The sequence below is a fragment of the Coturnix japonica genome, chromosome 1 (assembly GCF_001577835.2).
Source record: "Coturnix japonica isolate 7356 chromosome 1, Coturnix japonica 2.1, whole genome shotgun sequence".
In the NCBI taxonomy this organism is placed as follows: Eukaryota; Metazoa; Chordata; class Aves; order Galliformes; family Phasianidae; genus Coturnix; species Coturnix japonica.
The window spans coordinates 33,125,318-33,141,151 of record NC_029516.1 but is presented as its reverse complement, the minus strand read 5'-3'; the positions used below and the strand labels follow the sequence as shown (position 1 = coordinate 33,141,151).

The window sequence follows — 15,834 nt, the reverse complement described above, 5'->3', positions numbered from 1 at the left end:
TATTTCTATGCGTTTGAAAAAGGTGATCACGTGTCTCCTTAGTCTCCTCTACTCAAAACGAAACTATCTCAGCTTCCAAGCTCATCACACAGAAGCCAGGCTGCTACTGGTGGTGGTGATAGCTCCCAGTAGCTGCTGACTGGGCTGGATTAATACCAGCAGCTAGTAGGAGAAAGCCTTCACCAGCTTTGGCTCACAGAGCCAGGCTATCCTCTCAAAGACGTGAAATCTTCTATAATCCATTACAGTAAATACACATTTCAGTACAGTATGTTTCTGGAGTTTTCTCCATAACTTTAGGAAATCATTGCAAGAAGAAAGGAGGACATCCTATGTCATGAAAGTGTATTGAAGGCCTAAACTTAAAGCAGGCTTCTAAACAGATCTTGAAGGGTAGAGAGAAAAACACAACAGAAAACACAATATATCGTGTTAACACCTTCCCCACTCCATTCCCTCCACCAAATAAATGAAATGAAACGCATGAACCATGTCTTGGCTTGCAAATGAAACTTGGTATTTGTATTTGCTGCAATGTCTCAGAGTGCTGTTTTTCATTTTAGACTTTGCATGGTAGTAAACACTGCAATGTTTTACATTCATTAAGCTCAGGCCCATTTACTCTATGCAGGCAAAGCAAGAACATATATCTTGGACCCATAAAGCATTAGTTCAGAATTACACAGGAAATAAATGAGCCTAAGCAAGAAGTCCAATTTCCAGAGTCCAGCTCACTAAAGTTAAACAAGCACCTTAGATAAATATGGTCTATTTTAAATGAAACGTTAGTGTAATTTGATAACTGTCAATAATTCCCTCATTATGCCTAAATGAGCTTGTCATCCAAGGAGATTGCTGCATGGCTGATCTTAATTTGCTAATAAAAACTGCAGAGAAGGATGTCAGCTAAGCTGGAACTATTTGATTCATAAAAGTGCAATAGTGCACTTTTTAAAGCCTTCTTTCCAATTCCCAACTGCTGACTGGCTGAAGCCCAAAGCAAGTTTGCCCTGTAGCCTGTAAGAACGCAGCTTTTCTATGTAAGAACAATGAGCAATTCTCTCTCTAAATCACTATTATTCCTCAGCTCATTATATTTAATTTATTTTTAATCATGTTGTATAATAGAAATAAAATCATTGGATTAAGCATATATCTAGCAGCAGGAGCCCATTATCCGTTGACAATGTTCTGTTTCATTGACATTATATCTTCATTGTAGACAGTTTCCTCGCCATCATTAGCCTTAAAATGACTATTGGATTTCAAGGGTTTCTCCCTAATCCATAATAAGATTTACTTGTTAACAGTACAAAACAAAACAAAGATATGCTTCTGTTGTTTTACTTCTGTGCAATCCTTGTTTTATGCTGTTCATACAAGTCAAGAATAAATCCAGATATTTTAAGTATTTAAAGCTTTCCTGTATAATTTTGATTCAAAGGAAAAAACTCAATAATTCTGCAAACCCCATATCTCTTAACTCATTGCGCCTTTATTTCACTTAAGCAAGCAACAATACTTCGTCAGGTCTTGAACTAAGAACTACTGTTCCTTGTGCAATGATTTTCCAGATCATTTAAAGTAAGTATCAGTTCAGTCCATTTTCTTCAGAAAGGATTATAAGGGGTTCATCAGATTCTATCCAAAGAAAGAGGAAGAAACTTCTATGCAAAGCCTACTGGTGACTCCTCTACGATAAGTGCAAGTTAATGGAGTCAGCACTAATGTTAGAAAGTTAAAAAACTCCTCCAGCATGCTGATCCCCATGGGATAATTCAACAGCTCTTCATTTATACCAGTGGCAGTCACGGTTAGATCTAAAACTAGATTTTTCCACACCCTATTAACAGCAGCATTAGAATGCAGCAGGGACCATCCAGAGAATAGAGCGCTTTCTGTTATCTCGTGGTTATCTTTGAGGAGGTGGCAGATTTCCCTATGAAAATTATCCTTATAGATTGCCTCTTATTTAAGGATGTGCTGATACTATCAAGTGGTCCTCTCTTCATGCTGAAATTGCTAGCAACATTTAAGAGTATCTGCATGAGCCTCTCAGTTGAGAGAGCAGCTTCAATAGATATCTATTTTCCACGTAAGTAGACAGGCCATGAACCTTCACCTGTACTGACATGATCTGCATAAGCCATGCAGTTTCCATTACTAGGGGTCCATACAATATGGTCAACTCTCCATTATTCTGGCTAATAGGAGAATAGAATAACTCAGATAAAGGAAAGACATGCATAATTATTGCTTCCAGATAAGAGCCGGCTCAAATATTTCCACACTGTGCTCCCCAGACAGAGCTTGTACTTCTGTCAGAGCTTGCTAACATAGAGTTCATTAACTCAGGCATTACCTGCATCCATCTGGTACAAGCTAGGCAGCTTAGGTGTCTGTATGATTTAAGCACCCCACAAGTAATCTGCTAACTGATAATTGTCCTGGCTATAATTAAATAACAACTTCCATATTCACCTTTTCATATCTACTGATACTGATACGATGTAGACTCAGTCATGCATGCCCATGTCAAGGTTGAACGTGGCATAATGAGGAAAGGCAAATTATGCATGAAATGCAAGAGGTCTATGTTCAAAAGACGAGGGAATGCAGAAGGCACACAGTGATGTAGAATGGCTTTATATTCACATCTAACAACCTGGAATTAACAAAGGTGCTTCCACTCTTGTTTCCAGGTAATCCCTGCAGTGGAAGTATGCTCAGGATTGTCACAGACAATACATGTATGGAACTATCAGTACCTCTATGCATGAATTGTCAGAGGTTTTATTTTTCTTCTTATTACCGTTGCTGTTTTGCAATTACTTTAGCCACATTGAACATTTGTCAGTAGTGCTTTCTCATAATCCTCACAGACCTTTTAGTACCGATACGTAGCCTTCCTGATCTCTGTATTGGTACATACATAAATTGTACTGCTCAGTCACAAGAGACACTCAGTTCTGTTACAAATATATGGGCAAAACACTGTCATCGCCACCAAATATACATTCTCTTACAAGGAAAATGGAAAATGTTGCAAATATTTTTTTTCTGGATTCTTACAGTTGGAAAGGGATTACACAGAAATAATCTCAGACTTAAAGAAATCAGGAACACCACTTCTTACACATCAAAGTGAATAATCTTAAAGAAAAAAGCTCATTGCCAGGCAAGCTTCTACTGGTGTACTTGTACACGACGCTGTGTCAAGGAATTGCTGGTTATATGCTGCCACACTCCATGAAGACATGAATTAGCACTACCTTGTTTTGTCTGCACTTTACAATTAGACAAAGCTACACAATGATGCAAGCCACAGGCCAAGCTCAGAAGAGCAAAATGATGAGTTTTAAAAGTTAGCCGTGTCATGTGACGTCACTTGAATAGCTGCAGTATAAGCAGCTGACAGCAAATCACAGATGGACATATATCAAATCCCTAAATATCTGTTCATTTTGCTTAACGCATCACATACAGTGTTTAGATCACTGCGGAGGTCCTGGACGACATTTTCTATACTCCTGGTATCCTTCAGAATCTCAATGCTTTGCGTATATGGATTGAAATACACAGAGAAGGGACGATTGATTGATTTAGCAAAGTCCCTGAAAGAAAAAAGAAAATTAACACCTCTTTTTTCATCTACCACTGAAGAAGAGAAATTAGATTTTAGAGTCAAGGGAAATAGTTTACCTCATCTTTTCCTTGGCTTCTTCAAAACTTTCTGAAACGAAGTAAGCTTCCTGAAAAGTGGTGATAAGGCATTCTTGCAAACAGGTTGTCTTCGGATCAAATGTTTTCACCTTGGCCTTGTCAGAAAGAGCGTGCTGCAAAATAGACCACTGGCTCTGTTAAACTGTATTTTGATACTGCTTTGTATCTATAAAACAGTTTACATATTCAACTTTTGTATCACTGTGCTGTATTTCTTCAGTCATTTGGTAGACTCTCTTGTTTTACACAATCTCCCAGTGTGAACAGAATAAATAATTTGTTACTTAGAAAATATTCATGAGTCATTTTTTCACCTAACTAATAAAATACTAAAGAGAAGATTAGAAATCTACCTGCTGTGTAGGCATAAATCTTCAGATAGAAATGAGAAAGTCATAAAAAAACCATTGCTGGAAAATTATCTACGGCTATAAACATGTATGTCCACAAATGTCAGTTCACAGGCAGAACTGATCATCAACGTGGTAGGTGAACTGAGTCTGACCAAATCACTCATAGAACCTTTGCATTACATTTTCAGACCAAATTCACATATTACTTTCCTGACGGTGAGTTTAAAAGTGAAACTATGTATCTGAAAAAACACTAAATACTGCTTGTGTATTGTGTGCTGATGAGATGCATTGCCCTTCCACCACATACATGAGTTATGATCATCATTTTAATACTGTAAGAGGAAAAGTGCTAAAAATACAGGCACAGATAGGCACAGAATAGACAGTATAAAGATGATACATCAAATTATGTTGCTCAAAGAAGAGATTCCAGATTAGTTGCTCTCTTTACACGACTGGCAAAAGTCACTGGAAAGATTTCAATACAGAGGTTTCAAATCTGAAAATCTGGTACTGAGACATTTTACAACAAAATTTATTTCTACCTCTTCTTTCCCCTTGGATACTTGTGGTTAGTTTTTGGACCTACTTTAACTCTTAAGGTACATGTATTTTCATCCTCAGTACCCTGTACAGAAACACAAGGTGAGGAAGGAAAGCATATGTAGGTCAACTTTCTTTTGTCCCTTACTATATATCCACAGGGAAAACATGCACAAAAAGCACCGAGAAATGACATGGAGAGTGCAGATCTCTGAAGTATGAAGGAGTCGCTTATTTCTTTATTATATTCCTGCATAGACGTTCCTTACAGCAGAGTAAGGTATTAACCATGCTGTTTACTTGAGCTCTTATACACATTCCTAAACCCCTGTGAAAGGCTCTGAAAATATCACACTACTTAGTTCTCAACCTGCTGTTGCCAAATAACAGGACATAAAATTGGAACAAGAACCTCTTCCTCCCACCTTCTCTTTCTCCAAAAATAAATACATGAAAAATTAATGTATGATATCTTAAAATGTCTGGGAATTAACTTTCTTTAGAACATGTATCATTTCCTTTTCACAAAGTTTGCTGTTTCAAGCCAGCCAACGGTTACATGAGCTATTCTGTGATTCTATGACTCTCCTCACTAATGGTATCTGCTGAGGCATATACACTCTTTGTACAGAAATAGAGTATCAAAGCTGTCAAAGGTGAGAAAAGATTCAGCAACATCACTGACACTGAACTCTTAATTATATAAAAGAGGAGAGTTTAAAGGGAAGTAAATGCTAATTCTTTAACAGAGTAGATGTCTTCTGAGAAAAAATAATCTCTCTGAGGTTATTCTCCTCAGATCATCTATATGAAATAACTCCTACTTTGTGGATCCCAGCTTAGTGTGTGCATGAACAGCTGCTGCTTCATAAAGCAACTGGGATGTGCATGCATCCCAGTTCCCATGCAACTGGGAAAGAGAGAGTAAATTCAGATATAACTTCCAAGTTAGCTGACATCTGATTAATTATTCTTCATCGCTGTTTGGGAATGAAGTGTCTAGATTCTGCTGAATTCCCAACTGAGATCTCTTCTAAGATACAGCTTTCTGGCTCTTGGATCAGCTGGGCATTGTCATGATGACCAGAGCAATGGGAAGTACCTCCAATATTGCAGACAGTGCTTTGAAACTCTGCAGCTTGGTGCCTGAAAAGCCTACTACTGACTTGATGTGCTGACACCAGCAATGCTACCACTCAGCAGCTGAGCAGGGGCTGCAGATAAACCTTTGTGCAGATCATAAAATGTAGCATGAACTAGGATGGTTGGAACAAAGCTGACTCCAAAGCTGAACTTGTCATACACTAATAGAGCTGTTGGCGATTCTCCTTAGGTTTAAACAACAGGAATTCAAAGTGAAACTTGCAAACAGATTGCAATTCTTTCCCAAGAAACAATGGAACACCTCCAGAATTAGAAAACTGCTTTTCTAGGGAATAAGAGTAGCACTACAGAAAAGCTTCAAGTTCCACTAGACCAAAGGCAAAAAACAAAAGATTCAGGTACATAACCTCTAGGGTCTAGAATGTCTGAGGTATCTGTACAGGGATGGAAGCTATTGAATAGGACCTCCAGATAGAGAGCTAATTAAATATACTGGGGCATCTCAGATGGCACCAGGCATTTTCATGGAGCAACAATCACTCATTTCCTAAGTGATAACTATCACTGACACGTAGTAAATGAATTTTGTCTGTGCTTAAATCCTTTAAGCATTAAAAATGGACTGTAACAACTTGGAGATTTTCAGTTTCACACACACACACACACCAAAAAAAAAAANAAAAAAAAGGAGAGAGAAGAAGAAAAGGAAAAGAGGAAAAAAGAAAAAAGCTTCAACTAGTGAGGGGTAAAGTTGAGTTGAGTTATAAATACTGCACTGTCTAAGGATTTCAAGAGGGCAGAACAAGAACACTGGTGAGAAGTTGTCTGTGTGCCAGTACTGATTTTATCACCTTGTTGTTCTGTGAGAAAATATAATTTTAGAAAACCTGCTCCTAAATACTATTCTGCATTATTCTGCTTGTGATTTTCAGCATAGGACACTTCCAGATTTATGATATGATTTCATCAGAGGTTTCCATTTTTGTTATCAGTATAATTTTATATAATGTTTAGACAAATTATGAAAATAATCTTTATTTTTAAAAAGCACTATAATGGCCATCTGGAATGGAAATCTCCGTCCTCTTAATCCTCTTCAGTAAACAGAATCAAAGCTTGTATTTGAATCTTTCTGGTTATAATAAACTATCATTAAAAGGAAACATGAATGGATATTGTATTTAACTTAAAAATCTGTACAGAAAGATTTAAAGGCCACCTCTCTGGTAAATACAGAAGCATACAATGGGGATAAATGACTTGATGTACAGCCAACTGAAGCTGATAGGATCATTCTTTTAATCAAAGAATTCACGAGACCATCCTATAATGTAAATGGATTAAAATTTCCAAAGACATTTCAACTGCCTTTTAGAAATAGTTTCAATAAATGAAATGTTATTTTTTTGCCTTATCTTTAAGTCCCAAACACATACAGAGTAAAAGCACTAGGTGGTGTTAACCTGACTATTAGGCAGAGTATTTGTAACAACTTACTGTATTATTCCTCCCCACCTAGGCTTCATTTTTAATCTTTTCTTTCACCTTATTTTGTTGTGCTTTCTAAAATTTCTGCTTGATGCTTCTTCAGCACACACTTCTTCAGGTGGTGCACTTCTCAATATGTGAAATTTGATGTCTGAACAGGGAAAAAAAACAACTGAAGGAAATCCTATATTGACAGGATGATGCCCACATTTCTCTAGCTTTTAGTTCTCTTTTCCTAAAGCTATTGACCAGATTTCGCACAGCAGAACAGTGTAACATAGAAGTCAGGATGACTGAACAAATATTTCACTCATGGGAAAGTTCCAAGTATAGTTGGCCATAGAAATTGCTAGGTGCTGTTTGTAAAATTCTCTGCCACTTTGTTTCCTGTAAATACCACTGCATTAAAAAAATAACTATAGGGAGGGCAGCTAGAGAGGGGTTTTACTTCTTGCTGACAGAAGCGTATTTGTATCAAGTACCTGTAAAGTCAAGGGAGCAAAATTCAACCCCATAGCAAGATATACTATTCAAGTGACAAGGATAAACAAGCATTCTAACTTCTTCATAGAGGGAACAGTGGGGTCACAAGCACTGCTGTCTGAAGAGGTTGCTTTCTGGTGAAAAGTCAGAGACCAGCAATGGCTTGATGGCTTGATACAAGGCTCTGCAACAGAGCTAAAAGGTGCCCAGAAATTCTTTTTCCTAAGTGCCTGTCTGATATATCTCATTGACAAGAAGCATATTCAGCACCAGATTTCTGGCCTAGAAAGAGCTCCTCCCTTTGTCAGATTAGCAGAAATCTTAGTTTTTTGCCTTGTTTTTTACCTTCCCCTTCTCCTCTTACTTTCATTTCTGCCCTAGAGCGCAATTTCACAAAAACTGGATGTTTTTCACCTTATTGGTCCCTTTATGGACACTGTGGGTATTTGTGGTATGGTGGTGTTCTGTGCCTGCAGCACACAAGTGCTCAGTCTCAATAACTGAAATGTTTCAGTCTAACTGCAGTCCCTGTGTGCAGTGCGTTCAAGATATGGATGAAACTTAACAGCTTATGATACACCAGAGGTCAAACCAGATGATCTAATAGTCCCTTCTGGCTTAAGATCTATGAAATATAAATGTAATGTAATAGAAAATTGTATAGTATTTTTGATATATGGCAAAATTATTATGATGCATGCCCTGACATTTGAAGCCAATCAGTATACTCCATTAATGTACACCTTATTTAATTTTTACTGTTGCTTTTCAAAGGATTATTCTTTGCATTTATACTCTGAGACTACTGCTGAGTGAGGAACAGAGAACTGAGATCACAGTAATGATTTCTGTGTGGTAACAGAATATACACACACCATAAGAATAATGTGTTTGTTTATGACATTGATGGTACAAGATTTATTATGTTCTTGACTATTTATTTCCTTGCTTTTATGCCTTTAGATTTTGTAAATGATGTGACAGGTATTTTCAGGGTCATCGCTTAACAGCTGTAACTGTAAATTTAAATAAAAGCCCTGATTCTCTGCAGAAACCTGCACAGTTTGGAGATCACACTGAACATTGTTGGGTGAGGGGAAAACAAGTGGGATGCTTTCAGTTCTTTGTGTTTAATCATCTTTTGCACTGTGGAGATACAACAGTTCCATGCTGATACTGAATGCTTCCGTGGCAGAAGTATGCACTGAACTGCGAACGACTATAATGAAATCAAATTAAAAATATATATGTACTGGAGAAAATAATTTTCTCTGACCTTTCTTCTGTGTCTTTCTTTAACCCCCTTACACAGGCTTTTTAATAAAAGAATAGCAATCCGACTACCGAGCTCCACCATTAATATTCTCAATTACAGGTAAAACAGTAAAAAGCAACTGAGATAATTCTATTAAAATGCCAGGTACTTCACTGAAAATGGCTGGAAAGATGTTCAAATGCAAATAAACAGCAGATATATTGCAAAGCAATGTGTAAACACTATTCTACATATGCTTCTTGAAACCAAGTTTTTAAACAAAAGCCATCAAGAGTTCATATGTGCCCTGTGCTAACAGGGAGGTGTATTATATCTCAAAATATTAAACTCCTGACAAAATACCTTTTGCCTGCTCTCTATGCCTAAAAATAGGTAATAGCTGATCTACTGCAGTTACTCACACCATGAAAGGTAAAAGATTTTTGTCCTTATAAGTCTCTATATTGCGACACAAGCATATACTTTAAGTCTAGTATGAGCTTATATGCATTCCTTAAGTTAAAAAACAATCTACTGAATCAAGACCTTAATAAATGTTCTTTCAATATCAGGAACAAATTCACTGAAATATTTTGCATTACTTCCAACAGAACTGTGTCTGATTTCAAAACAGTTTTTTTCGCCTACAAAAAAACATATGCTTTTCTTCTAAGTAAAGCTTTCAGAGCCAATATACACTTAACTGAGCCTCCATTTACCCAGAATACAAGCGTCTCACATGCTGTTTATTTCTTAAATTTCAAACAGAAATAAGTTTTGTATTTTACTGTTACTTCGGTACTGCAGTCCTTACAAATCCATTTCATGCTTCAGGTGCCAGCTGATATGTCAAATGAATTTTTCAGCTCAGTATCACATTTAAAAGGAAGCTTTTCATCTTGATAAGTTTAACTGTTATTTTCAAGTCAAAATATTTGCATGCAATTATAATTTTATTATGATTAAAAGAAACTTGATTCTGCTTTAAGAGCTTATCAACCAACGTACCTTTAGTTCTCCAATAGAAGACAGAAGTCCTGCCCCATAAGCACGCAGCTGTCCTTCTTGCTTGCAAAGACCAAATTCAATTGTAAAAAAATAGCACTGTAAAATATATAGGTATACAGTTATATACAGTGTAGATTTAAAACAATAAATAAATAAAAAGCATTTCAGCCATTACAACTGGTGCCATATTTACTTAGTTGCTCCACTTTTTCAGAATTTCATGTCTTTAATATAAATTCAGATAAAATATTTTACACATCATTTTCTGCAGTAATGGAGCTTTGCACAAAGATACGAGATTGTTTTTTTTCTGTGCACCCAGACAGTTCACAGGAATGGCCAGTTAGGAACAGACAGATAAGAACAGCCAGGGTGGATGGGGTCCTGGGCAGCTTGGTCTACTATTAGATATGGAAGTTGGAGGCCCGGCCTGCGGCAGGGGTTTGGGGTTTCATGATCCTTGAGGTCCCTTGAACCCAAGCCATTCTGTGATTCCATGATGATTTAGCTATCAAAGGCACACATAAATCTGCAGGAACTTCTGACACCTTCTGAAATAAGAGAACAGCTTTAAAAGAAAATCCTCCAAGAACCTCTGAAGATCTCCAAGATCTAGTTCAGAGCACACAAGTTTGTATCTAAGTGCTGTCTTGTGTTAGAATGAACTTCCCGAATCAATGTCATGCTCCTCACTGAATTTTACTTCATCAGAAACGAAAAACTAATGTGCCACTTGGCATCTTAAATGACAGAAAGAAAATTACAGTCAGTATAGCAAATTCAGTTGGCTCATCCATTACAACTGTTCTCTAGGTCTATATTCAACCTACGTAACCAGAAGGCAGCTGACATATCTGAGCTGATGAGAAGTTGTGAAAGACATTAGTTAAATCAGCATAAACAGTAACGCATCTAATTTTGCTGCGTTCACCTAACAAAGTGAAACATTAGGCGGACCGTAAACAGTACAGACAGTTCAGCATCCAACCAGAAGACAACAATCGCATCTGCTCCTATGGGACTGGGCTTTCGTTTGGTGTGACTATGATGCAGCAAGATTGTCAGATGTCAGATGAAACAGACGAGATTATTAGTAACAATTCCTACATATAAAGGTTTTAGGAAATTACAAATCAACTTCTACAAAAATTCTGCATGCATATATACATATACATACCATTTGTGTGCACATATGTAAATGTTTATTATATTATCTGACAATTTCAGTATCTGTGCATAGGAATACAGCTCCACTGAAACCAAGAGCTTTACGTAGTCTTGCATGAAATACGAATTTACACTGCAGTTTCAACTGACTATGTAACAGGTGAAGCTTACATTTCTATTCAAGTTTCAACTCAGCATGTGATACTAAATCTTAGCATTTTCTGCATATCTTAACGACAAATCCTAACCAGATGATTTTTGTTGTGCCACTTCCTACTTTTCTCACAAACCCCATTCTTCTAGACTGCCTCCATCCTAAATGTAAAAGAGCAGTAATTAGCAGCTCTTTTAAATTCAATGAATGTTTAGAAATTGTGATATGATTCATTTCTCTGCGTCTTATAGAAGTTCCTGTAGAGCCAGCATGGCACTATGGAGAAAAACATGATAAAAAAGAATAAAAACATGAGCCCTGTGTCTGATCTAAACCTGCACAGTCATCTATGAAGAAGGAAAGATTGTAGTGACTTAAGATGCCTTAAGTTAGGTTCCAGTAAAGCAGTGAAAGCACAGATATCCACAAAAGAAGGTGAAAGCACAACACTGTCAAACAAGAAACCGAAGTTCCACTTCTGACTTTGTTATTGACTTACGTAAGCCAAGCTGGCATCTAATTGTTCATTAAGTACAATTAGCTGATGTCAAAACAACTGGTATTCAGAAAAAGACATCTCAGGAACAAACAACCAGATGCACAAAACAACACAGGCATCACTGAGTGAAACTGAGATGCCTGTCATCACAAAGCATATTAACTGAGTTTTTGCCAGAAAAACCTTCTGGGGGCTGCAGTCCTGATTCTATACATGCTGTCACCGTCAGCAATGAACTGCTCAGCTTCACACTTAAACCCACGAGAGTCTTTGAATTAGCCCCCTTAGCTCTCTTAAAAGAACCAGTGTGGTGAACACAAACATCCTGACAGATATACAGCAGGACTGGGCTGCTCATAAAGCACAGTGATCACAGTAATTTTCAGTTTGAAAGCAAACAACAGCTAAAAAGGGGGAGTCTGGTGTTTGTCTATTACAGATCTGTCAGAGTGGCTATAACTTTGTCCTCATTTGGGAGGACTGATGATAAGACACCTACCTTGTACTAACTTGTGGTATTAAGCTGTAGTATTTAAAAAAGACCTTTGAATGAAAAGCTAATTTTTTCATATAAGTTTGCCATACGCAACAGCTACAATTACTGTATTTTAAGAGAGCTCTGCTTAGCTAAGAAAATGAGATAGCTCACCCAATGCTGCCATCTTCAGCCTATTGCTCAGTAATACACAATCCCCCCACCCTCCCACTCACACACACCCCTAAAGAAGGTCTGGTGCGTAACAAGGCTCAGCAGGCTTTAGAAAGCCTTGCTCACAAAGCCTAAAAACACAGAAGCATACTGAGAAGGAGATTAAATATTAACTATATACAGGTACCTTTTATAGACTAGATGCACAGACACTTAGCATGTGTCTCTCTTTGTGTGGTAAACTACAGTAACTCCAGTTGCTATTATATCCATATATAATGTATAGAAAACTGCTACTGCAGTTAGAGTGACTAAATGAAGAGACTGCTGTTTAGATTAATAAAATTTTAAAAGCTTTCCCTGAAGGTAAATAGATGATAATTTAATCATCATTATGTGTAGGCTGGTGAACGTAAGCACAAATTGGGGCACGCAGGCTTTCACGTTCAGATTTAAATCTTTGACATCTCTCTAGCATAGTCAAAATATTGAAATTACAGATTTCTGCCCACCCTGCAGCCCCGAACACTTGGTTCCACTACCAGCAACAGCAATATTCTATCCTTTCCCACTACTTCCACTTCATCTTTGGAGCGAATTATGGCTTTACTACATCTTACAGGTAGGCTCCTCGAGTTCTCATGAGGCCAGTACCAAGACATCTCGACTGTCCTCGTGATCCCTTCAGACTCCTCCTTCCTCTACATATCTTCTCCACCCAATCCCTCCAAAACTGCAACTCCCCAATAACCTTAAGTCTCTTGCTCCTGTTTAGACATGTTAGACTATGTAAAGAGAAATACATTAGATGACCACTAAGAAGCTTCCAAATTATGCTAAATATGAAGATGATGTCAGTTTTTTTCCACTGTAGTCTCTTTCAGGTACTAGTCCCTCCTTCATTAGAAGAAGATTACTCATTTATAGGAGAACAAAAACTTTCTGCTTCCATTCATAAGTCTTACTGTATACATCTAGAGCAGCAGTGAGTATGGCACTGCTCAACACTCCACAGTAGCTCTCAGCCAGCACAGAAACAAGTCTTCTTAAGCATGCTGAGATCAACAAGACCAATGTTATTTGTAATAGTATGTAGTGTTATTTTAATTTTTTTCTCTTGTTTAACTGAAATATATGAATGATAATTATAGTCATGTTCATGAAGCATTGTCTACATGGGTTCAAAAATGAGTAAATAGTTTCATGGAAGAAAAAGTGCTTTTAAGTGCTATTATATACTACTACAGTAGATATCTTCCTTCATAATCCCTGAATCGATGGTCACTGTCAACTGAAGCAGTGTACCAGAAAAACACCACCACTGTATGGCTTTAGTTCTACACTGTTCTCCAGACATCTACAGTTAATTGGAAAGGTATAGAATAGATCAAGCCTTGGCAAACTCCAGACTTGTACTCTGGCGTAAACACTGTCTATTCTTCACACACCAGACTGCATTAAAAAAATGGACTACTGAAAAGAAAAAAAAGACAAAGCTCCACGAGAGTCATACAGTTAATTAAAAAAAAAGATAATGTCATTCAATTATATTTAAAAATTTTCACAGTCGGGAAAGAAGTCTGGTAATCTCAAGGTTCTGAAGACTTCGAAAATCACTCCTCATATCATTTTGCATTTGAGAATTTCTCTCCTAGAACTCTGGATGCTGATGTCACAGACTCAGTACTTCAAAATCTGCCTCTTCCAGAAAAACACCACTCAAGCCATTCAATTTCATATAGCCTTCTTATGGTACAGCTGAGAGGCTGATATTTGCCTTCACTGGGCAATTTTCAGTAAGATGAATAATGAGATTTTGTCTGTTCTGAACTCTAAAAAGACGTTCTCAGAATGAGTGTTGAGAAGACTGACCATTGTCAAGAGGTGATTGATTGGCACTCTCTCTCACAAGGGACAAAAAGAAGGGACTGAGTAACTGCGTGACTGCAACCACACCACATGGGCAAGAGTATTCACCACTTCAAGAAGTCCTAGTGGGACATTTGAGCTTTAAAATTACACATCTAGAGATTAAATCTCTCATCAAGAGATTAAATTTCTCATATAGTTATAATTACCTTGTAGGAAGAAAGTTGTATATAACTAAAATACTTTCAAAAATCCCTGTTAGAAATTAATCCTGAGAATGAATGAAATACAGTTGCTTTCTCTTCCTTATGCGCTTCCCATGAAAGTTGCTCAAATAGCACATAAATGGTAATTCAAAGTCTATGACTCTGGTTTGTGCTTGCTTTCTTCATTCAGATCTGGTGCAAATAAATTTGTGAGTAGCTGCTTATTTTTCAATATTTAATTTATCAACTGTCACCAAAAACACAGCTAGCATTTCACATTTGACTGAGTTATTCAAAATTCACAGTCTGTTGAGTAGAATCAAGAATATCCTAGGACAAGAAACAGATATAGGTAACACAGGTAACCCAGGCAACTAGCCAGTAGAGTCCAATGCCGGCATCCAAGCAGCAAGCAGTATCAGCTATTTGACAGCTATTCATGTGAGAACATTATTGCATAAAAAAGCAGGGAGATTTTTGAACAACAAATAAATCTCATGATGAGCTTGTGAATAGATCAAAAGCAGAAAAGAAGACAAATTCAGTGGGTAAGTCTTTCTTTATAGATGATTCACCCACCTCCAATGAAGGGAGTGACCTTATTCACAGCCAAGAGCATTTCTAAATAAGAAAATAGAGTTTAATTTTCCAGAGCCACCTTCTTGAAGCTTTCTGTTTAGTCTGCCACTTTGAAATGTACTTAGGCTCACCAAAATGAGGTTTTCTCTGGAGATTTCCAAGTGTATATATTTCTAACAATACTCTCCCTTTTCCCCTCATCTGACTACTTTGCATTCAGACCTTTCAGTAAGGGTGAATGTTTGGAATAATCTTTTTCTAAACAGAAGTTTGAGTAGATGTGGTGCTGCTCATTATAGCACTCTGTATTAGAAGTACACCAGCCTTCGCATTTCTGTTGACAGCCATCACATACAGCATCACTTAATGCAAATTCCTCTAACACAGTGGCTTGAAACGTTCAGAGAAAGCACGTGCTATAGGCAGCAATGCAGGTCTTTACACTCTCTGAGTACTTTGAAACAACATGTTTCTTTCTAAAGAAATTTCTGGAGAAAAATCTCATAATGGCAACCAAAATAAAATGATCATCCTGAGTTTCTTAAGAAGAAGAAACTCACTCAACTAAGACAATACTACAGTGGCAGGGAGAGAACTCAGTAAGGTCCAACACTGGAGAATTCATCTAAGATAAGAAAACGTATATGACTGCAGAGGCAATCCATCTTCTGCAGTAAGATCTGGAGGAGTTTCCTAACACCCTTGTGTCCCTTGAGAGAATGCGTCCTGCTGTCCATTCTCACATGGAGAG

General features: G+C 37.4%; 1 protein-coding gene across 1 annotated transcript in view; it reads right to left on the bottom strand.

Annotated features, from left to right (window-relative positions):
* Positions 1-448: 448 nt before the first annotated feature.
* Positions 449-15,834, bottom strand: part of TPH2 (tryptophan hydroxylase 2) — a 49,199-nt gene continuing 33,813 nt past the window's right edge. Inside the window, exons 9-11 of the mRNA XM_015855789.2 lie at positions 9,961-10,056; positions 3,703-3,836; positions 449-3,614 (exon numbers count right to left, since the gene is read on the bottom strand). Of these exons, the coding sequence (XP_015711275.1) occupies positions 3,440-3,614; positions 3,703-3,836; positions 9,961-10,056 (405 nt within the window). The 3' untranslated portion in view covers positions 449-3,439. The remainder of the gene's footprint in view (positions 3,615-3,702; positions 3,837-9,960; positions 10,057-15,834) is intronic.